Here is a 22,479-nt window from a genome sequence, read left to right on the forward strand (position 1 = left end):
AGTGTAGGTTGGGTAAACACAACATTCAATATTCAAAGTATAAAACTAATATTGATTGACTGAACTAAGTGTGTAAGGAGAGAAAATAGATCCTTGTGGTTCTTTATAAGTTGAGCTCACGTGTCCTGTGAGTCCTGACCATGTGACCAGAGAGAGGCTGGTTTGATTTGAACAACCTGCTGCTGCAGAATAGAACAAACAGTTTAAAGGTAAAACAAGTGTTAACAGGTCTGTGTTGGTATGCACACATTCATTTAAAAACATCAAGCTAGTCTGATTTGGCATCTTGAGAATGGGAATATTATGTCTCATTTAAGTTTAGATTGTCTTCTTTTCTTTTTTTAAGTGATTTCCCTGCTCCGTTTTTTTTTCTCCACATCTTCTTCAAATGTGACCCGAAAAAAAGACGAAGAAAAAAGTTGCATAAATAAAGAAAATGGGAGGGATGGATGAAGCAGCAGATCTAAGGGAGTGACAGAAAAAGAAAGAGGGAGGGAGGAGAGGAGAATAGAGGGACAGCAGGACCAGACTCGCTGCCTTCTTTTCCTCCAGTGCTCTGTCCATTCTTTCTCTCAGTGACTCCAGGCTGAGACCAACAGAGAGGTGAGTGACACTTCAGGAAATCTGTCCTCTTCTCCTCTTTATTTCATTATTTGTTTGTGCACTCTGTCCTCCAAAATCCAAGATTTCATCCACTCTTTTTTATTTTATTTATTACTTTAATCTTTTCTTTAAAAACCTTAATTTATCCCTGTTACATTTTATTTACACATAATTGCTTTTACTGCTGCATGTCAGTGTATAGTAAGCAAAATTTGACCCCTAAATGGATGAAGTTGTCTCTCTCATCCTCCAGATCTGCTCTCCTCTTGCACCTTTTCTCTCCACTTGCCTCCCTCTAGTTATTAAACGCAGCTCCAAAGATGAATTAATCATTGCTCTTTAACCAAAGTATCTCTCACACTCGCAGACCTGCTGCTTTATTTATGTGTGAGAACATTTTTATGGCTGTGTTTATTTGCTTTTGTGTCTGTTGGCTGAAGGCATGCAGCTCAGCTTGAGGGTTTGCGGAGAGCCAAAGTTTCCGTTGGCTGGATGGAGAGGCTACTTTTAGCTCTGGTTATTACTCCCTGCGCTCTCACTGGTTCAGACTGACGGCTGCGTTTCTCAAGCCTCTAACTGTCCTGTAAATGACTCTGATTATTTTAAAGGATAATAACATCTATCAATCTTTCCTTTTACTGTGGAATGTCCCAACAGGGTTAGAAGAGGAGTTTCTAATTATATGTTTTGTCACAGTTTGGAATGTGAGCTTCATGGCTTTGTGTGATTTGTTGGATTTTTGTGGTAACATGTGCGTATATATTTAGGGGCTCCTGCTTTACGTACATCCTCTGTTCATTGTACTGTTTAACCTCTCTCTTTTAACCTTCTCATCAGCCTTCTCGATTGTGCTTTCAGGATGCTGTGCCTCAGCTCCCTGTCCACACTCCTCCTCCTGCTTCTCCTCTGCCCCCCTCCGCTGGCTGCCCAGGAGGTGCATGTGCGTCTAGCTGGTGTGGGCCGTCGCGGTGCACACGAGGGACGTGTGGAGGTGTTCTACAATGGTGCATGGGGCACAGTGTGTGATGACGAGGTGGATCTTAATCTGGCCAATGTGCTGTGTAGACAGCTTGGCTACAGACGCGGCTTAACATGGGCGCACAGTGCCAAGTTTGGTGAGGGTCAAGGTATGTCCAACAAATAATGTTTAGCGTTGATCAAGTTAATGATAAATCCTGTATTTCTGTTCATTTAATGACTCTTCATCCTCACTTGGTAGGTCTGATCTGGTTGGACAATGTTCGCTGCAAGGGCACAGAGCTCTCTATCGCAGAATGTCGCTCCAATGGTTGGGGAATCAATGACTGCACCCACTCTGAGGACCTGGGGGTCATTTGCAGTTCAGAAAGGAGAACCGGCAGCCCTCCTGTCCCCTCAGAGCCAGCTCCTTCATCCTCCAGGCAACAGTCAAGACAGAGAAACCCTCCACCTCGATCTTTGTCTCCTCCAGCTGCACCATCAGCCCCAGCCCACATCTCCTCTGCTCCTGCAAGAGGCCATGAAATCGCCCTCAATCGGAACCCAACTTCTTCCCGTCGCAGCATCATCTCACCGCAGGAAAACGGCCACGAGATCCAGATCCTGCGAAGACATCGAGGAGGTTCCAGACCGACATTGCAATCTAGCTCAGCTCTGCCACAAGGGCACCAGCTACCTTCACATCTGGCAAACGGCGCAGCCTACAGGCAGAGACAGGAGACAGTGAGGCCCAGTCCACAGGCAGTGAGACGAGAGGCAGAGGGACAGGTAAACAGGCAGGCCCAAAGCCAGTCCGGGCGGAGGAGCGACAGGCGTCAGTCGCTCAGTGGGAACCATGTTGAACCAGAGCCTGTTTATCCAGACATGGGACTGGAGACTGATACGCAGTACACACAGGTAAAAACACACACACGTAGACACACAACTTCTTGTACAGTCCAGTGAAGTAGCCAAATTTAGGTTTATTCATACTTCCATACATACATACATTTCATTTGTGGAGCCACAGGAAAGTGGACATCTATAATTAGAGACAAACCTTAAACCAGATCCAGCAGCATAAAGGCTTTAAGTTAAATAGGCCCAACCCAAAGATCTACAGCGCCAACCCTTCAAACGTGCAAGAAAGTCTAAGCAAAGGAAATTGCAACTGTTTTTGTTTTTGTTTTTACAGTTTCTTTAACATTTTGTAATCATCATGACAAATTCCTGACACATTAAACAAAGTATTAGTTTCCTTCCTGTTGCCCACATAATATGGATGATTAGAGAGAGTGATGATTAAAGACTTATCATGTTAATCGTCTCTCGACTGTGTGCTGTCTGCGGTATAAAGTTAAACATAGTCATGTTTATTGTCTCAAGTTAATCCTCTTTTAGTGTGCATGACAAGAGCTTGGTTGATGTAGGCTGAGGTAAAAGCCTTCAGAAAGTGTGAATAGGACTGTTTCTTCTCTTTGGCAGTGCAAAGAAGGAAGGTTTTTATTATATTTAGGAGAGAACTTCCATCAATTTTTAATGATCTTTAAAAAACTGTATTTTTTCTGACAGGGATCTGACAGGGTTCACTTAGAGGAGGCTCGTCTCCGGCCTGTGCTGTCCGGCAACCATGGTGGCCTGGTGACAGAAGGAGTTCTAGAAGTGAAGCATGCTGGGAGGTGGCGTCATGTGTGTAACCAGGGCTGGGACCTCAGCAGCAGCCGTGTTGTCTGTGGCATGTTAGGATTCCCTGCCGCTGAAACATTTGACCAAAACGCCTACAGGTGAGTATGTGAGTGGACACAGCAGAGTAAATGAGGAGGAAGAAGACAGAAAAAGAGAGTGTGTGTATATGTGTGTGTGTGTGTGTATGTTATTATAAAAGTGATGGAAAGTGCGGTGGACTACACATCCCTCCAAGGATAGCTGTTCCATCCCCCCCGTAGTAGAGGTTAACCACTGCTGCTGTCATTAGTAAAACCACACTTGGCTCAACTTGTCCACTGTGGCATGAGCCGAGCCCGACTGTCCGCCAGGCCTGTCTGTCCCATAGGCTGAGTTAGCCTCAATAGAGACCTTTAAAATAGACTTAGAGAGTATGTTATTAATGTCAGATCCAGACTACAAGATTATCATCATCATCATCATCATCATCATCATGGTGTGTGTCTTTTCATGAAACCTCCATTACATGGTTTCTAATCCTATAATTAAGAACCCCCTAGTAAAGTGTGTGCAGCAGCACTTACTTTAGTCTGAAAGTCTGAAGACTCACTTCTATTCAACCTGGAACACTAAATATTTATTGCTATGTAATCTGTCTGTATGTCTCTATCAAAACAACAAATTATATCCATAGTTTATAAATCACTTAACAGCAGAATTCTATAGTTAAGCAGCAACATGATTTCAAGCTAGCTAGACAACAATAAAAGCTGTGTCTCTGTGAAGGTCCTTAATCATCCAGGTCATTCTAAGTTTAATCCAAAAGGCAACTAGACTTGGTTGAAGTCTTCAAGGCCAATTGCGTCACAGCGGTGCGTCAAAGGCTGTCCCAATTTGAAGGCTCCTTCAGATGCGGCCGACAAATGCGTCCTCCTTTTCCAGGGCCATGAATCGAGTGCATCCTTCACGACTCAACGTATCCCCAGAGTCATTGCCTGACTCTAACGCGGCCAAAGAATAAAGTATAGTTAGAATAGAATATAGTTTTTGGTTTCAACTCAATCAAATAACTAGCGTCACACATGTTTAAAAAACGAAAGGACCCTTGAAATAACTTGTCTTTAAAATAATTTAAGTTAAGTTACGTGACGTTAGTTATGCTAGCTTGTTAGCCTGCTAGCTACCTGTTGCTAGGCAACAGGAACAGCGTTTGATGAAGCAAGGGTAAGGGCGGAAACAGCTGTTGACACAAACAGGAAATCTTCTGTAGACAAGACCATCTCATTTCAGTTCGGCTTTAACGGTCTACGCAGGCTAGAATGGTACATCCTCTATAGACCGCCTCCTTCAAAGGCTGCAGCCCCTGGATTGGGACACAGCTAGAGAGTTTAGCTAGCATCTGTAGCTCACTAGATTTCTTTTTGTCTTTCTGAAAAGCTACTCCTGTTTTCTGTGTGAAAGGGTTTGTGTGATGAGAAAACAGTGTAGTGTCTTTTTAGGTCATCCTTTAGTTTTTTGTGTGTTTGTCTGATACAGAGAACAGTTCAAATCCAGCACCAAAAAACAGACAAAGCTAGCAGCTAGCTTGTCAGCAAAGGGCTAGCAAAGTGTTAGAGCCAAATATATTACCCTAAGGAGTTATGTGAGACCAAGGCAGATATAATATTAGGAGGAGAACAACATATGAACGATAATGTTGCTACATATCTGCTGGCTGTGCAAATAGGCAACTGTTAGCTAACATGGCATTCACCATATCAACTTAAAAGGGTGACAACTCTGTTGTGTTCACAGCTTGTTTCAGCTGCCCACAACTAGGCAAAAAAACTCAAAATGTCAGGTATAATAAATATAGGTATACAGTATTACTGTAGGCTACTGTAGGCAAGTTCTTTTTCACACAACTAAACCTTTTTGTTTGTTAGCTAGCCATTTGTAAGTTAAATTGGTTATCAACTACAGCTGCATGGGACCTGTAGCTGTTAAATACCAACCAAAAAGTATAGGTGTTTTCTTAGTTAAAAAACACAAGTGCTAATATTTTACTAGGTATTAGCCTACTAGATGAAAATGTAGTTTACTGTACAGAAACCATTGAATAACAAAGCCTAGTCCAGAAGCTCTGTAGCAAAGGGAGCTTTTAATACTTTGTCGTCCCTCTAACACAAAATCATTTCATCAACTAATAATGCCAGGCTGCTGTGCCAATTTTGTCTCTATAAATCCATCTCATCCATCTAACTACAGTCATAAATACCCACTGAAGCACCTACATGAACCTTCAAAGCCATTACGCACATACCAACAAAACCCCAGTGCCTCACTTACACACAGATGCTAATGCGTCCTTCCCTCCAACCTCATCGCAGAGCATCTTACGAGACTTCCAAGTGCACACGAAAATAAACACACACACTTGTTCAGACAAGAACACAACCCTCTGTGTGTCAGTCCGTCTGCCCACAGAGGTCTTTTTATGGCTCGGCTAACAGGACGACTGTACTGACCACTGGCCTGACTTCCACCATCTGTCTCAAATGCCGCCAATAATTACCCCTTGTGTCCTGGCTGCTTCTCCTCAGCTGCCCTGATCACAACCATTTGTCAATGAGTACCACTCTCTCATAATGTCTTATCTCTTTAGGCCAGAGTTATGTAGGTCAGATGCAGGCATGTGAGAATATTCCTTTTTAACCAAATATCCTCACTTTAAGTAAATAAGTGAGTCCTTTGAGTGTTTTAAGTCAAAGATGGAGTGAATACCTTATCAAGAAGGTGTCCAAGTCTGGTTGTCTATCATGCTCACTTTCTAAATCTAATGCTAATGGGGACAACAACTCTGAAAACAACCCTAGAGTTGTCCGGAGAAACATCATATTTCTGTGCCAAGAACCCAACCAGCCGCTTGTGTAAAGACTGGACCAGGCCTGAGAATGTTGTTTGTTTTTTGTTAACCTCCACCCAGCTACGTGGGAGATGAATGGAGCAGCCAATTTTATCTGAAGTAAACAGCAAAGGGAAGAAGAACCCTTTTCCCCCCAGAAAGAACCAGCATGAGGTGGATCTTTGACATCTGGTGCCACATGTGTTTACATATTTTGAAGAAGATATTTATGTTGGACTGCACATTTGAAAAATATTTCCTGAGGTTGAAATTGAGACATGTATCCACCAAGCAAAAAAAAGGCCATATTTAGCTTGACTAGTAGCATGGCTGTAGCTTGCAATAATGGTCGGTTGGCCAGTTGGCCAATTACTTTGGTTCAAACAAAAAAAAAAACAAACATAGGATGATTGGGTTTAAAATTTGGAATGGATGACTATATTCGAAAGAGGCTGAATCCCACTTGGTTATTCCTTGACTTTCCTTTTGCTTTAGCACCACTGTGTAGTTGAAATTTTGGCTTTTTTTTGTAAAAATTTCCCAACAACTAATGCATGGATTGCCATGAAATTTGGTACAAACATCCCCAGAGGATCAATCCTAGAAACATTGGTGATACCCTGACTGGCAGCACCAGCAGTTCAAAGTTTTCCAATATTTCCTGGATGGACAGGCTCAAAATATGGTACATTAGGACATTTATCTTTCACAGACATCACATGAATTCTTCTGATTTTGCCGATCCCCTGACTTTTCCTTTACAGCCACCATGAGGTTGACATTTGTATTTTTGACCGAAATGTCTTGACAACTCAACCTCTGTCTGATTGGTTTTCTATGGAGATTCATGGTTCATGAGGGTGTACCGTATGCCTTTAACGATGATATTTTGAGCTACATTCCTCCATAATGTTGGATGGATTGCCATGGAATTTGTTACAGCCATTCAAGTCCTCCTCAGGATAAAGCGTAACATATTTAAGGATTCCATAACTTTTCTCCCAGCACCATTGGTTATGACAAAAACTCATAAGAGTAATGATAACTCCCATCAACCTCAGTTGTGCTGTATGATAAAATGGTAAATATGGCAAACAGTATACCTGTATACCTTCTAAAGATCAAAGCATGTTAGCAGTCATGTCAACACAGTAATGCGACCATATTGCTCAAAGCACTCGGTACAGTTTGAACAACAGCTAGTGAGGCTGTAGACTCCTGTTTTTATTGTTCCGTACATGATAATAGTGAAGACTTCCCAGTGGTACCCACTGTTCTGGCTGTGGCCCACTCTTGCTCTCGTTCTGAGTTTGTGTCCACTGTAACGGCTGTAATTATGGTCAGAGAGGTCCTCTAATCTAGAATATTCTCTCAACTGAAGCTACTGCCCACCCTTTGCTGTGTCAGCACTTCTCTCTATGGTCATGTGGTTGTTTTTGTGTGTGTATGTGTGTGTGTGTGACTGCCTTTGTCTTGGCCTGTTAAGTTGCTCAGCGCATTTTTACAGATGTTTAAATGCTGTTCTTACAAAAGGCAAGTTTTTAAGCTATTTCCCAGCTCCCTTGTTTCATCACATCCACACTCTCTTTGAGGCTGACTGTAACTACTTCAGTTCTTCTAATTTAATTTGACCCCCCTGCTCCTTCTCTCCTCCGCAGTCACAGCTTCTTCTTTTTTTAAGACTTTTAATGCCTTTGTGGCAATTATACTAAAACCCACATTTCATGGAAAGTACATCATTATGACCCCTTTAAGTTTTCGTTCCATTGAGGTTAATGGGACTGTCTAGAGGCTGTTGTGCAGTCAGTGTTGCATCCTGCTGTCTCCTGAGAGTGCAATTGTTGCCGTCAGGTAGCTTTGCATTTATGCAACATAATAACAGGTTATCTGACTGCCAGCTTCTCTCTCCTGTGTGCATTATGGTATTGTGTGGTCAGAGTTGCATAAAAAACCTGGCAATGAGCTGAAGATGCTGAGAAGTAAGACAGTCTTTTCCTGGTTGAAAGGGTTCAGCTGTGCTGCAGTCACAACCTGTTAGTCGTGCCTGAGGCTTGATGCTGTGGTTCACTTCCCTTCCTTTAATTCTCCTTAAAAGACTGAACGAGCCTTAACTCCGCTCCAACTTGTTTGTCTGTCCAGACAAAGAGCAACATCCAATTTCGTTCGGATTTAAGCTCTCAGCAGGACAACTGAACTGTGTCTCAGTGAAAACCAAAAGAACAAGCTTTTCGTCCTCCCGTGAAGTTAAGCGATGCTCATAAAAGTTGCCCAGTTCACAGAGATTTCTTCTTACATCACTTGATGTTGACCGTGTTTCCCAGCATGCACTTGTAAAATTTGGTAAAGATGCTGGGGTTTTAAAGAGCTTTGTTTTTTACAGAGACAAGGCAGGGAAACTGGATATGTACGTGCATATTTCCATGTCTGGTGTGTGTGAACCGACATGCTACTGCTCGACCGCACAGCAGACACTGCCAAGCACAGCAGGCAATTATATGGGTAGCGTTCTCTCCCCCTTTCTCCCCTCCCTCCACCACCACCTCCCTATCTCTGCAATTTTGATTTAACACTGACTTAAGGAACACTTTCACACTGTGCAGTGCAGACATGCTTAGACACAGATAGACACACTTCTTAAAGAAGCCATGTATGTCACTTCTCATCAGCTAAGGAGTGTGTACTTTATAATCAGTGTATAATCAGATATGTGCTCAGTCCCTTGCAGATGTCGTATCTTTAGTTTTAGGAGAAGGAAGGAAAAAAGAAGAAGCAAAGTATAGAGAAAGAAAATGAAACAACAAAAGGATGGTAGGAAAGAAGAAGGGAAAGATAGGAAGGTAGATTACAAGTAAAAAAAAAAAACTCTACTGAACATTACCTGCTCTACAACAAACAGCTGACAGCGAAAAAATCTGATGAACTCAGTGGAGCATTTGTCAGCTAAAGAGCCAGATACTTTTCTCCGGGGCGGGTGTGGCTCAGTTGTAGACTCAGTCGTCTCTCAATCTAAAAGTTGGGGTTTTCGATCCTTGACATGTCGAAGTGTCCTTGGACAAGATGCTGAACCCCAAATTGCTCCCAAAGGCATAGCCATATATTGTGATTGGAGACTGGCATAGTAGCCTTTGCCATCAGTTTGTGAAAGGGTGAATGTGACATGTAGTGTAAAAGCGCTTTGAGTAGTGTGAGGACGAGAAAAGAGTTATATAGTACAGTCCATTTGCCGAGTACCATTCAGTAGTAGGTGGAGACCAAAAACAGAGCTTAAAGAGAGAGACTATTCAACATACGTTCACCAGTTGGCAGGAAACCAAATAATGATTACATGTTTGCTGAATGTGTTGAATGTTTGCTAACTCTCCATATCATTTTAACATGATATTTCAATTTAGCTAAGACTCAAAGAAGAGCAAGGGTCTTTGCAGATTTCCCCACTTTGAGTCTGTTATTGTAGGGTAGGAAGAATAAAGAAATGTATCTCCTAGAGGAGGTCAGTTGTCTGGACCAGAGTGGTGGTCTAACTTACAATCTCCACAGTTCAACTTCAGCAAACATGACAACATAATGATATGTAACAGTGTAAGCTTATCTAAGGGTGGAAAGTTCCCTTAAATCCCTTCGCTGTCTGGCCTGACGGTAAATGATTTGTGTTGCACATGTTCCATACAGCGGTTTTTCTGGGTCATGGTTGTGGGTTTCCTTATGGGCCCTTCCAACTCAAACACATCTCTCATTTAATGTGCATAATAGTGGAATAGCAGGATGCTGGGGTTCTCCTGGAGAGGAAACATGTCCCGTTTTAGTTTTCTCAAATATTTAATTGCATCATGAATCTGGTCGTACAGTAAACTCTCATCCCGTCTATACTTGGTGTTCTGACTCACTTAATTCAGGCACATTCATGAAGGGCGTCAGTCACACTGCACCTGTCTGTGGTCACGCTGCCCGATGCAAGCGGTCAGCTCTAATGTGTATGTGTGTGTGTCATAGAGAGAGACACTTCCCAGACTCTGCCTGGTTAGTGAATCATTCTTTTTATTGAATCCCTGTCTTTTTTTTCTTTATTAGGTTTTAGCATGTGGTGTGTGTGTGCCCGAGAGTAGGGGGCCTCACTTTGTGTATACACAATGTTTCCCTTTAATATTTGACTCTAGTTTAAGGTAATATCCTTCAAACTCGACACAGTTTAGAAAACCCTGTTGGAGTTGGCAGACCTCAATAAGGCTTCTCTCAGGGATTAATGTGTAGTGGCCTATTCATATTTATGGTTCTTTCCACGTTGATGCCCCAAACCAGACATCCACTGCAGACATATAGACAAACACAGAAACAGAAATACCCATGAATGTTCAATTGGAAGGTCTAAAAAAGTCATGACAAGAAGGTGGTGATTTGAGAGGAAGGAAAGAAAGAAAGAGGGAGTTATGTGATCCCTTATTGTAAATCTCAGTCTTTCTTTTTGCTCCCTGTCTTTTACATGAGGGCTATGTTTAACTACAAACACACCCTTTCCAGCATGTTGTTTCTTAGTTTGTTTATTTTAGGTTTGATCGAAAGCAAAGAGTAGGGATGTCAAGGAAGAGAAGAAATGAGGATGAGGAGGAAAGAGGAGTACAGGAGCAGACTGTGGGAGTATGGGAATGCTGGTTGTTTAGTCTACTGGATGTAAAGATGCAGTCAGACCAAAACAAATCGAGTGTGATATTCTTTTTCTTACAGGAAACTGTGGGATTCCAAATTAGCTGATTCAAACTCCAGGTAAAATCTAAATCTGCTCTTTGAAGGAGATAACTTTATAACATTTATCCAAGCGAAGTTTGATAAATTAAAGTGTTATTTTTCTTTCTGTTCTTTCCCAGGCTGAGGACACAGATCAGTAAAAAAGCCTATTGGGTGGAGAAGGTGCAGTGTCAGGGCATGGAGATGTCTCTGTCGCAGTGTCAGGCACAGCTCTCCATCCCCAGGAGTGATGTCCCATGCAGGGGTGGCATGCACGCCGTGGTCCGCTGTGTGCCCGGATCCCAGTTTGCACGCTACGGGAGAGTACCTGCACCACCGACCGTGCCGGTGAGTGTGGATGAGAAAGTAAAACATTACAAAATGTTTAGAAGAGTAGATCATATTTTTTACTCCTTTTCTTGCAGAGCATTCAACATGTGTACACAGTCGCCATTTTCCTCTGATGTCACAGTCAGGAAAGCTCATGCTGCTATATTGTTCTATGTTCAAGGTTTCAAGTCGAATAAATGTAGGGCATCTGACAAATAAGCTAACATTACTGTTAGCCAAGAAAAAATACACAGTAACGTCCTAGCTAACAATACTGTTGGCCCGTAAGTGTTTGCAAATTAACTTAACTATGGAAATTTAACTAGGAATTCACACCTTATGTAACACACCAAACTGTAGTTTGGTCTGAGTAACATTCAGCCACTTCCCAGCTAATTGTAATATTATCTAGTTAGCAGGCTGAATGCTAACGTTTACTGTTGTGTAACGGTAGCTACTGGGTTATAAAATAGGTTTTTTTACTTCGAAATATGGGCCACTGGTCCATCCAGATTTTCACTGTTCATTGTTTTGTAAGTGACGATCAATAAACAAGTGAAATGGTTGTATTGTTAGATACGCTGCATTTACTACACATAAACTTAAACACAGTAGTACAACATAACAACATGTTAGCTTCCGACCCTGAAAGTGACATCAGAAGAAAATGTCCCGAAGTGAATATGGTCACTCATACCTCTTCCAAGTCTGTGTTAGCTAAATAGATGAAGCTTAGCTACCAGGTAATTAGCGTAGCATAAAGACTAGAAGAAAAAAAGCTAACCTTGCCCCAAGTAGTACTGCACGTCTTCGTCTTATAGTGTATAAATTAAATATATTCACCGCTTATTCGTAAAAGAAAAAATGATGAGGCACTAGAGAGTGGATTTTGTTACCTTCAGTCAGTCAGGATATATGTCTTACCTTCTTCCAATCACATAGAGTCAGAAGAGATCTAAGTTTATTTCCAAAACATCAAAAGGTCCTGTCAAAAAGATGAAATACAACATGTTATCCTTATAACAATGGTTATGACCTACATTGAAAGTTAAATTACAATCATTTGCACTGTTAAATCACTAAGTTCATTATGAGGCTTTAGCCAGAAGCTGGTTAGCTAAACATTCGGAAACCGCTAGCCTGGCTCTGTTCAAATGTAGCATGATTCATCATAAGCGTTCCTAGCTCCTGGATAGCTAGCTGTTTTCCCCAATTTAAGTCATTGTGTTAAGCTTAGCTAACAATCTCCCAACTGTGGTTTCAACCTTTTTCAACTCATTCTCACCCAGAAAGTGAAAATGCATATTTCCCAATATTCAATTAAATCAACAAATCTCTAGTTTCAGTCTTTCGCTCCGTGTTGAGAAAAAAGTGTGTGTTCTTTTTTTTTACCCTATATGAGCAAGAAATGTCTTTGGTGCTGTTGAAAGCTTAAATAGTTTTTAAAAAATTGCAACAAATAAAAATGAGACAAAAACAGTTGTGATAAAAAATAAATTACAAACTTAATCTCCAATTTTAACATGAACTCTCGTTTGAATCTTCCAGCCAGTCGTGCGTCTGAAGGCCGGGCCCAGGATCGGTGAGGGCCGTGTGGAGGTGCTGAAGGAGGGGAAGTGGGGCACCGTGTGTGACCACCTGTGGGACATCACTGCAGCCAGCGTGGTCTGCAGGGAGCTGGGATTCGGGACGGCCAAAGAGGCCCTAACCAAGGCCCAGCTGGGACAGGGTAAAATCAGATGCATAAACAGCCACACACGTAGTGTACTTAAGTCAAACTGCGCTTTGAAGTCTTTCTGGTGATGCATTTCGAAGCTTTACTCACTATGACCATCACCATGGTGAGGTCACAGAGGGAGACGTTTGTATGTTTAAAGAAATATTACTGAGACTTTATTTGTCCTCTTGTTCTATACTGGGCAGATAATCTAAATCATATATATATATATAAAGAGTATAAAAAGGACCATGGGTTACTGATCTGATAACCAGTTTTGTTCTATTGACTTTGTACCAGTGCCTAAGTTCACTATGCACTGTGAGCATGATCAGTTTAGCTCTTTTATCCTTCAGACTAAACACTTCTCAGGCTAAATATCTGTTGCTAAACGCAGCACGCCAAGAACCATGAGTCCGAGCGGACAAATAAACTCAGAGAAAATGTTTACAGTCGGACTTCTACTTCTATCAGAGAAGCTGATTGTTAAGGAACTCTACCCATGACCAATTACGAGGTTCCAGCGACCCAAACAATGGCATGTGTAGTTGTCAAAATAAACCTTTTGTATGTGAAAAGTTACTGCAGCTTTGTAACCAGGATGTCAGGCCATCATCGCTGAGCATGATTGCAAGATTGTGATTGCTCTTGCACTGCCTTTGTTCTGGGTATGTAAATATAGCCACTACTCTGCCGAGCAGTAAAAGTGTTAAACATTTTCTCAGGAAATAGAGCCCACTTTCACACAGACACTCAGTTATTGTCTTTTTTTTCTGGACTAATTTCTGCAGTTACTCTGCAATCACGTTAATTTCCTCCCATTATCTTTCTGCACAAATGAGCACATAGCATGTCCCACAATGGTGGGTGCATTTCCTTTTCTCTACTTTAGCTAATTAAGTAATGCATGGAAACCACTTGATTGTTACTTTAGGGCTCTATTAAAGTAGGTGCTGTGGGGCTGTTTTGTCTAAATAATGAACATGGTTAATGTCAAACTGGAGCACTGTGGCTTTTAAAGTCTTGAGCCACTTTACCAGACTTTTGTGAACATATAACATAGTAGAAGTAATGTGAAGGCTCATGGGTAGTGCATTAAGCGAAGAGCAACTTGATGACATCATTAGCTATTTAAGGCCTAATTATAGGGCTTCATGGGGCTTTAGCTTGGTCCTCACACACCTACACAAACAGTTCAAAGATTTTCCTCCATTTTGGCAGTTTGGGGGCTATTTTGGTTTATACAGCTCCGTCCTGAGTATACAGCAATTTAGACAGAAGGCTCTCTGGCTAAGCTCAGTTTCAGAGCCACATCAGAGGTCCCGATCATGTCTGGGGTTTTAATCCAACTCTGGGGACATCTGTGGCTGCAGAGCCATCAGGTTTAAGAGTCTTTCATGTACCGTGTGTGTGTGTGTGTGTATGTGCGTGTGTCCGAGCCAGCACGTAGCCTATGTTTGGTGAGACAGATGTGAATCAATCAACTGACACTCCCTTCCTCTGTAGGTACTGGTCCCATCCACATGAACAGCGTGCAGTGTACAGGCAGGGAGAAGTCTGTTACAGAGTGTCACTTCAGGCCGGTGCCGCTTTACTCCTGCAAACACAACCAGGATGTGGCAGTCCGCTGCAATGTGCCAAACACTGGCCTGCAGGCAACGGTGAGAAACACTGAAACACAAATAAATACATATACACAGAGAAGGGTGTAGCAGCTTTCACTGAATGACAAGAAAACCCTCTCTCTTTCCTTAACCCTCAGGTTCGTCTGGCAGGCGGAAGAGAGCCATCAGAGGGCCGTGTGGAGGTGCTGATGGATGTTGGAGGGTCGAGACGTTGGGGCTCCGTCTGCAGCGAGAACTGGGGCATCAACGAGGCCATGGTGGTCTGTCGTCAGCTGGGATTGGGCTTTGCCGCAAGAGCTCACCAGGTAAACAGAATATGTTGATGTTTTTCACTAGTTTCTGTCTTTCAGCTTTTATTCTGTGTGCTCCTATATTTCTTTTTCCCCTCTCTTTCTTGCCGGCCTGCTGTTTGTGTGTCTGTGCTGTGTTATTACCGAGGCCTGAGGAAATTACAGGCTTCTCAAACGTCCACTTCCAGCACACCAAAAATAAAAGAGGGAAAGTGAGGCGAAGAGAGTTCGGGAGAAATTCACAGAGCAAACAAACTGAAAATAGAACTGTGCATGGAAAGGGCAAGCGTGAGTGTGTTTTGAGGGGGGGCTGCGGGGAACATTTAACAGGCAGTTTTAGAAACGTGAAAAAGTGTGGAAAATGTGATAATGTGTCCTGATAGCTCCTATAAAAAATGGTGTTTCTCTGTTTATAGCAGAGGCTGTTATTTTCCTTCAGTTCTGACATTTTTCACATGGTAAATTTACTGCACTTCTATAGCATGACTTTTTAGTCCTAGACCCATTAAAAGGGCTTTATACTACATGTCACATTCACCCCATTCACACAAACAATGAGAGGGCTGCTTACCAGCACAAAGGGGTTCCCTAGCTTGCCCAAGGACACTTCAGCTTCAGGAGGCAATCTTTCAATTGGTGATTGACTTGTTCTGTTTCTGTGTCTCTGCACAGGAGACATGGTACTGGCCTGGTTCTTCAGACGCTGCTGAGCTTGTTCTAAGTGGAACTCACTGCATCGGCACTGAGATGTCTATACAGCAGTGCCGGAGGAACACAAATGTCTACTGTCCCAGAGGAGGAGATGGCAGGGCTGCGGGAGTCACGTGTGTAGAAAGTGAGTCCAAAACCAGCAAACATGTGAACACAGCTGTCTTTTTTATGCAATGAGGCTGGAATTAAACCTGAATCTTGACCCCTGTAGCTGCTCCTGACCTTGTGCTGGATGCCCAGCTCGTCCAAGAGACAGCCTATCTGGAGGACCGACCTCTGCACCTGCTGACCTGCGCTAATGAGGAGAACTGCCTGTCCTCCTCTGCAGCCAGGATGAACTGGCCCTATGGACACCGCCGCCTGCTGCGATTCTCCTCCCGTATCATGAACCTGGGCCGTGCTGACTTCCGACCTCTGGCCTCCAGAGAAAGCTGGACATGGCATCAGTGTCACAGGTGGGACATTGATGTGTTTACTCCAAGCAGCTGTGTCACGAAGACGAGCTTTCGGGGTTTCATTTGAAACAACAGCTGCTCTTTTCACGCCTTTAGATGCAGAATGTGTGGTGAGTTTAGTCGCTGCAGGGTTTGGCTTGAAAAGAAAAGCTGCAACCCCGATGGCACAGCATTGGGCATCATTACATGTGGCACAAGAAAAAGGACCTTTTTAAAGAGACTTAGTTGCTACCAGAGGTCATAAAATGAGACGTCTGCAGCAAAAGATGAATGGGTATTAAGAATTTGGTGATGGGATCACTGGGTGCAGAAAATCCCACCGATACTTTATAAGTACAGTCCATTTACTTTTAAGATCTGGACTAAAAATAACCAAAGTCTGTTATTTAACATAATAAAAACACAATCTTTTATCCTCCAAAATGATGTTTACAATAAAAATCCTCCTCACTGGTCACCCGGTTGTTACAGTCAGAAACCATGACTGCACTCAGCCTGGCTTCTTATCTCAGCGGTTGTGGTTCTGTGTCCCAAAACGAGAGGCACAGCTCGGTGTCTCTGTCAGCCGCAACCCAATCACTACCTCAGCAAGCAGCAAACACATGGTTTGACTTTTGGTAGAGTCTGTTCTGGGAATGATTCTGTAATGAGAGAAGAGCAACACCAAACTGACATCTATCTATCAACCTGTGCTTATACAATGTAATTTCTGCAGGATGACGTAGGCCAGAATATGTCAACAAAAAAAGATCTCACTCTAATTCTTTGATAACTTAACATCATTTGTCTTTATCGTCTTCATGCATTAATCATCCCATTGTGATCCAATCCTCAGGCACTACCACAGCATTGAGGTGTTCACCCACTATGACCTGCTGACCCTCAATGGCACCAAGATTGCTGAAGGCCACAAAGCCAGCTTCTGTCTGGAGGACACTTACTGTCCTGATGGTAAGACAAACGACACATTAATGTTACATAAATCTGCTGTAAGGGAGGGTAATGTGGAAGCGAGAGCAGAATCGTGACAAGCAGGGCTACATAAAAGTGCAAAGCACAAATCCCATAATGAGCATTCAAAGTCAGTGGCAAGCTGTAAGATCAGACGCCAAACCTAAATTGATATTGGCTTTACAAAACACAGACAGCTTTATGCAGCGAAGATCCTTTCTATTCATTTCAAAGCCCTAAAAAAAGACCTGGTTTTTAAATCATGTTGTTATAATTTCAGGCTGTTGGTAGAAATTATAATGCACAGCGACTGACAGCAAGGGAAATTTACATCTTCTCCTCTTAAGGTCTCCTTACATGTTTCTATGCGTTTTTTTCTACCAGGTATTCATAAGCGCTATGCCTGCTACAACATGGGACAGCAGGGTATCTCCGTTGGCTGCTGGGACACCTACCGCCACGATATTGACTGCCAGTGGATCGATGTTACAGACGTACGCCCCGGTGAATACATCTTCCAGGTTAGCCTTTCTCTCTCTTTTTTCTTTTTTCGGTCTCGGAAAGGGGTATGAGATGGACGTGTTGACCCGATTTTTGTGTTCCCTTCAATTGCGATCGGAGCCGAGGTAATAATAACTGCAGAGTCATTTGACCTGGTTCTAAATGCCGATTGTAGCCTTTCCCACTAAGCCAAAAAGCCGGGTGTTAGCGGGTGTTAGTGGGGGTTTTTACCAGTGGGAAAACGGCTTTATAAAGTCTGCTCAGCTGCGGATCAAGATAACTGTCCAATGGTGGATCCAATAAAAAGGCAGAGAAAATACTAATCCGCACTTCAATCTTCATGGTGAAATAGCGTAATTTCAGTAGCTTACACAGCCTCTCCGTTCAGGCATGACAGTGAAAACAGTAGAGAGAGAAAACACTCAGGTTGGTGTTTCAACATCTGAAGGTGCACGTGAGATTAAAGCTGCGATAAAAGACTGTAATTTCACTAAATGGCTCTTGGCTGTTTCAGGTGTACAGCATGTATGTAGTTTTAAGGGTGTGTGCATACTTAAGGAAAGTGAATTTAGTCTGGTTTTATATAGAAAGTAGACCTGCTATTAGTCCACCCTTCCAGAAAGTACAGGCTTTTTGGCAGTGGAACTGCTGTGTCAGCGTATCACATTTGGACAAAGTCAGTTTTATGTTTGTTGGTTGGGCATCACATGGCTCGTCTGTTTCCAGACATCCGATCTGCTTTGGTGACCTTCTCGTCTGTCATGCCTCTGTGTCATTTGTTCTATTTTTTCCTGACAGCTTTTTCTGGGTGTTTACAAGTAATCAAGATGTTGAAGTCTGGCTTGCACGTGTATGTTTGTAGTCTGCATGCAAACTACATGCAGGAGCGGTTGCACTGTATGAGTCTGTAGATGTGCAACGAGCCACGTCTTGAGAGATAAACCCAAATATATGTCATAAAGCAGAGATGCACTGTTGCGATGATGATGTGACCCAGCAGCACTTTGTGGTCGTGATTATGGTTCAGCCGTAGTTCGGTTGCTCATAAATTTGTGTTAGAAGTGAGAGACGAGATGGAGGGAGGGCACGGATCGCTCATCTTTCATGCAGTTGGGTGTTTCTCTGAGTCTTCACCAAGAATCACAGGGTGGCAGCCATTTTTAGGACCATACATTTAAGCCGATGAGTCACGTCCACCTCAGCGTGATTGCTCCTGATTGGTCCGTCATTTAAAAATCAGCTGCACAACCTCGCGTTCTTTTTTACAGGACGGTGACGACCTTTCATTGTTCTGTAAAAGCAGGCTGTGGGCCCTTTGTTTCACATTATTACAAGAGCTTTTAACTGCCACCAAGTTAATATAGTGTTTTACATCGGGCCTATAAAATATGTGCTGAAATCATTGGCTGCTCCCAACATGCAATGATAAAAAAAATATGAACCTCTCGACACCAAATTTGGGCTTAAAATGACATAAAAAGAAAAATAATGATGGATATTTTTCATCTTAAATATGTGTCTGTAAATATAATTGGAACCACAAAATTTATACTGTATGCAAAAAAAAATGAAACTGGGTTGCTTTGTTGAATATGTGGTCAAGTTATCTGTTTGATGTGTGCATCAGGAAAATTCATTTGTGTGCTTTTCTTATATACGGCAGGCTGGCAGACAGTGCGGAAAACAACAAACCATGGCAACCCACCATGGCTGCAGCCTAATGATAGGCTGCAACTTAAATCCAACCCAAATTTGTCATCTGCATCTCTGGGCCTTTTTTTCCCCCCTTCATGGAGATAACGGTGGAAAGTGATGTCATGCATCTCTTGAACTCCCGAATTTATATATCATGAGCCATATAGAAAGTTAGAGAACAATAATCCTGTGGCTTCTTGGCTGGCTCTGTGGAAAACCAGCTGTTTCCCTTTTGAGATGTTCCCAAACTTTATTAAAATAACAGTGTTTGCAGTGTTCCTGGTCTAGACTTGGAGCGATAAATCAATGACTTGTCAATAAAGAACTTCATAAACTATAAATATTAATACACACACCTTAAACAACATGTAACTTGCAAGTTAGTGAGCTTTGAGGGGGCCTGTGGGCATATTTTGCAACACTGATAACAAAAGCAAACTGCATGCCTTGATACTGCGAGTCTTTATGCTAAAGCTGACCAATTCCTGGAACTTTATCTTCTCATGATACTGAATAAGCATATTTTTAAATATCCTGAACTACTATTTTAGCTGACACAAAGCCAGGTCTGCAACACACTCAGATTGTAGTTAATCCTTAAACTTGGAATTAACAAGATCTAAAGAAAAACCTGAGACAAAAGGACTCCCCAAAGCATTGGCAAAAGTTGACAAGCATAAAAGCATAGCATTGTTTGGTGTAAAATAAGGTCAATGATTAATCATGGCGTTAATGAGCAACACATTTTAATGTCATGCATAAGTATAAATTATCTTCTAATCCAGCAGTGTTTAAATTTCCTCTTCATTGTAAATACTCAACTCTGCAAAGAAACCTGTCAATATAAAAGATTGTTTTCAAAATTGTCTTTATTATTCAGTGTTGTGGGATGGATCCTTTTTGCCAGATAGTTAATCTGTTATTAATTATATATCCAGAGATATGTTAATATATTAAAAAGGTACGTACTCAAAATGTTGACAAATATAACATATCATCTGCATACAGTGAAATACAAAACATAGGCCAGTCCATTACAACTAGGGTCTTTGGAAGCAAGGGTCAGCCTTATCTGCATGAGGGTTGTGATGGAAATGTGGAGGACAGCTGTCATCCATATCTGATGTTGTCAGATCATTGAATTATCAGTTGACATCATTACCATTAGAATGCTATTAGAATTTAGATGGGGCCAACTGCACACACCAGCAGACCAGGCTAACGTTACCAGCCCTTTATAGTCATGTTAAGATAAATTGTACGTAGTGAAACTGGCACACTTTGTTTGTGATCAACGGCTAAAACTACTTTGTTGGAATAAAGATTGTGGTTTGGGTCAAAATTCTGCTCTTCAAGGAAACTATAAAAGCAGATAGTGAAGTTCTGTTACATGAATGATGCCAGTTGACTACCCGGGAAACTAATCCTGCTTAAAAGTCTTGTCCTTGACCTGACTACATCCTATGCTTCCGTCATAACTACTACAGCCACTGGGCTTCGCCACCTTAATATTAATATGGATCTTGTTACCAGCCAAGAGAAGATAAAACCCTACTCATACAACATATCAGTGCTCCTGATGACACACCTGAATCGGCTGTGTCTTTACACTGGCAGCTTCTGCGTATAACAAAAGAACAGCACTATATTCAGAAAGTAGTACTTTTATAAATCATGTCTAATCAAATGGATACTTTTTGGCACAGCAAGACAGACTTCAGTTTTGCAGCATCTTATCTCTAGTCTTTTTTCCTTTACAGGTGGAGGTCAACCCTTCCTTAGACATGGCTGAGTCTGATTTCCAGAACAATGTGATGCGCTGTCGGTGCAAGTACGATGGAGCACGAGTTTACATGTTTGGATGCCATGCAGGTACAGTGTGAAGAATTTCTCAGTGCACATTTATCCCCTCAACATCTCAATATGTCCTGATTTGTTGCTCCATTTCACATCCTTGTCTGTTTTCGTCAGGTGATGCTTACAGCGCCGAGGTGGAGGACTTGTTTGACCACCAACGTCAGATCTCCAACAACTTCCTGTGAATAAAGGCACAAGCAGATTTAAGGACAGAACAACCGTACAACTCCTCACCACACCTCAACATGTCAGGAGAAGAAGCGTGAATGAAGATGACATGCCAGTAACTTAAAGATGAGGGTCAGAGGGTGGGAACTGGGATTGTATCGGAGAACCTAATAACAATCCTTTGACTGATTGTCACCAGCATTGACTGTTCCTCAAAGAAACAACAGGAGTGGAAATAAGAGAGGACCAAAAAGTAAAAAATAGACCAAAATTGTCCATCGCATAATGTCACCATGATAATACATAGAGTAGTTAATAATTTGAAACATGTGTCTTGAATTGTGTTACAAGTTTAATAGCCTTGATCAAAACATAACCACAGTTAAAAAGTAATGACATGAAGGCACATGAGAACACATCCTTTACCTTTACAGAACATCGTCAATCTGTCATCCATTTAATATCAACCCAGGGTACAGACTGTCTACAAACTCTGTACATGCTTCCTGTGCTTTCACTGTTCACATTACACATGCAGTATTTCCTGTTACAACTGTGTGGTTTTTGATTTTGAATGATTTTTTTTTTTTAATTTCATGGTGCTATTTTGCCTTATTTGAATAAATATTGTAATGTATTGCAAATGTATTGTCATGTACAGTTTTATATTACCTCTCTGGAATATTGTGCTTTAGGTCTCTAATTTATGCAGAATTTTAATGTAATTTTGAGTTGAAACTTGTGCCTGTGTTTTTTTTTATTGTCACTTTTATTATGAGAAATATTTTTAATTGTTTGTTCTTGACTTGTTTACCATCGGTTACATCAGATGAGATCTGGTTGTAACACGTTTTTGCGCCTTTAACAGTACTTGGTAATGGTAGTGAAAGAATAAACGTCAGCTTGACAAACTGTATGTTTATTTGAGGCATGGTTATTTAACAACAGGGTTTGCTAACAAAGAAGAAAGACGATGACTAATGTTTCTGCATAAGATTTTGGGGAATCTGTTAACATTGTAAAAGGGATTCCCTAATTTAACTGACAGAGGACAAATAGTTAAACTACAAGCTAATGCTAACAGCAATCAAGGCTGCTTATGCTAGTTTGACAGTCTGTAAAACAGCATCTAGACTCCGCTGCTACCTTCAGCAGATTTGGAAAAAAACAGTGAAGTTGAGACACAGCTAAGTTTCACATCTTTTTTAAAGGAGCCTGAGCTAGCCTGAGTTTTATGGATGTTTCCAACCTCATTCCCACCGATGAACACATACAAGTGCTGGAAACTCTGACATTATCATTTTTCATTGGCCATACTATTAATATGTAACTGACTTGGGTCTTATATTTT

General features: G+C 41.8%; 1 protein-coding gene across 1 annotated transcript; it reads left to right on the plus strand.

Annotated features, from left to right (window-relative positions):
* Positions 1 to 524: 524 nt before the first annotated feature.
* On the plus strand, positions 525 to 22,120 carry LOC138594507 (lysyl oxidase homolog 4-like). Its single transcript, XM_069665620.1, has 15 exons — positions 525 to 603; positions 1,462 to 1,730; positions 1,823 to 2,478; positions 3,133 to 3,344; positions 10,829 to 10,867; positions 10,969 to 11,176; positions 12,707 to 12,887; positions 14,382 to 14,536; positions 14,638 to 14,805; positions 15,463 to 15,625; positions 15,713 to 15,956; positions 16,792 to 16,907; positions 17,292 to 17,428; positions 20,864 to 20,975; positions 21,075 to 22,120. Exons 2-15 carry the CDS (start codon positions 1,463 to 1,465, stop codon positions 21,143 to 21,145), a joined length of 2,730 nt encoding a protein of 909 aa, XP_069521721.1. The 5' UTR covers positions 525 to 603; position 1,462; the 3' UTR covers positions 21,146 to 22,120.
* The last annotated feature ends 359 nt before the right edge of the window (positions 22,121 to 22,479 follow it).

Source organism: Semicossyphus pulcher, unplaced genomic scaffold (assembly GCF_022749685.1).
Source record: "Semicossyphus pulcher isolate SPU_LCO1_2020_fin unplaced genomic scaffold, fSemPul1.0.p SCAF_17, whole genome shotgun sequence".
NCBI lineage: Eukaryota > Metazoa > Chordata > Actinopteri > Labriformes > Labridae > Semicossyphus > Semicossyphus pulcher.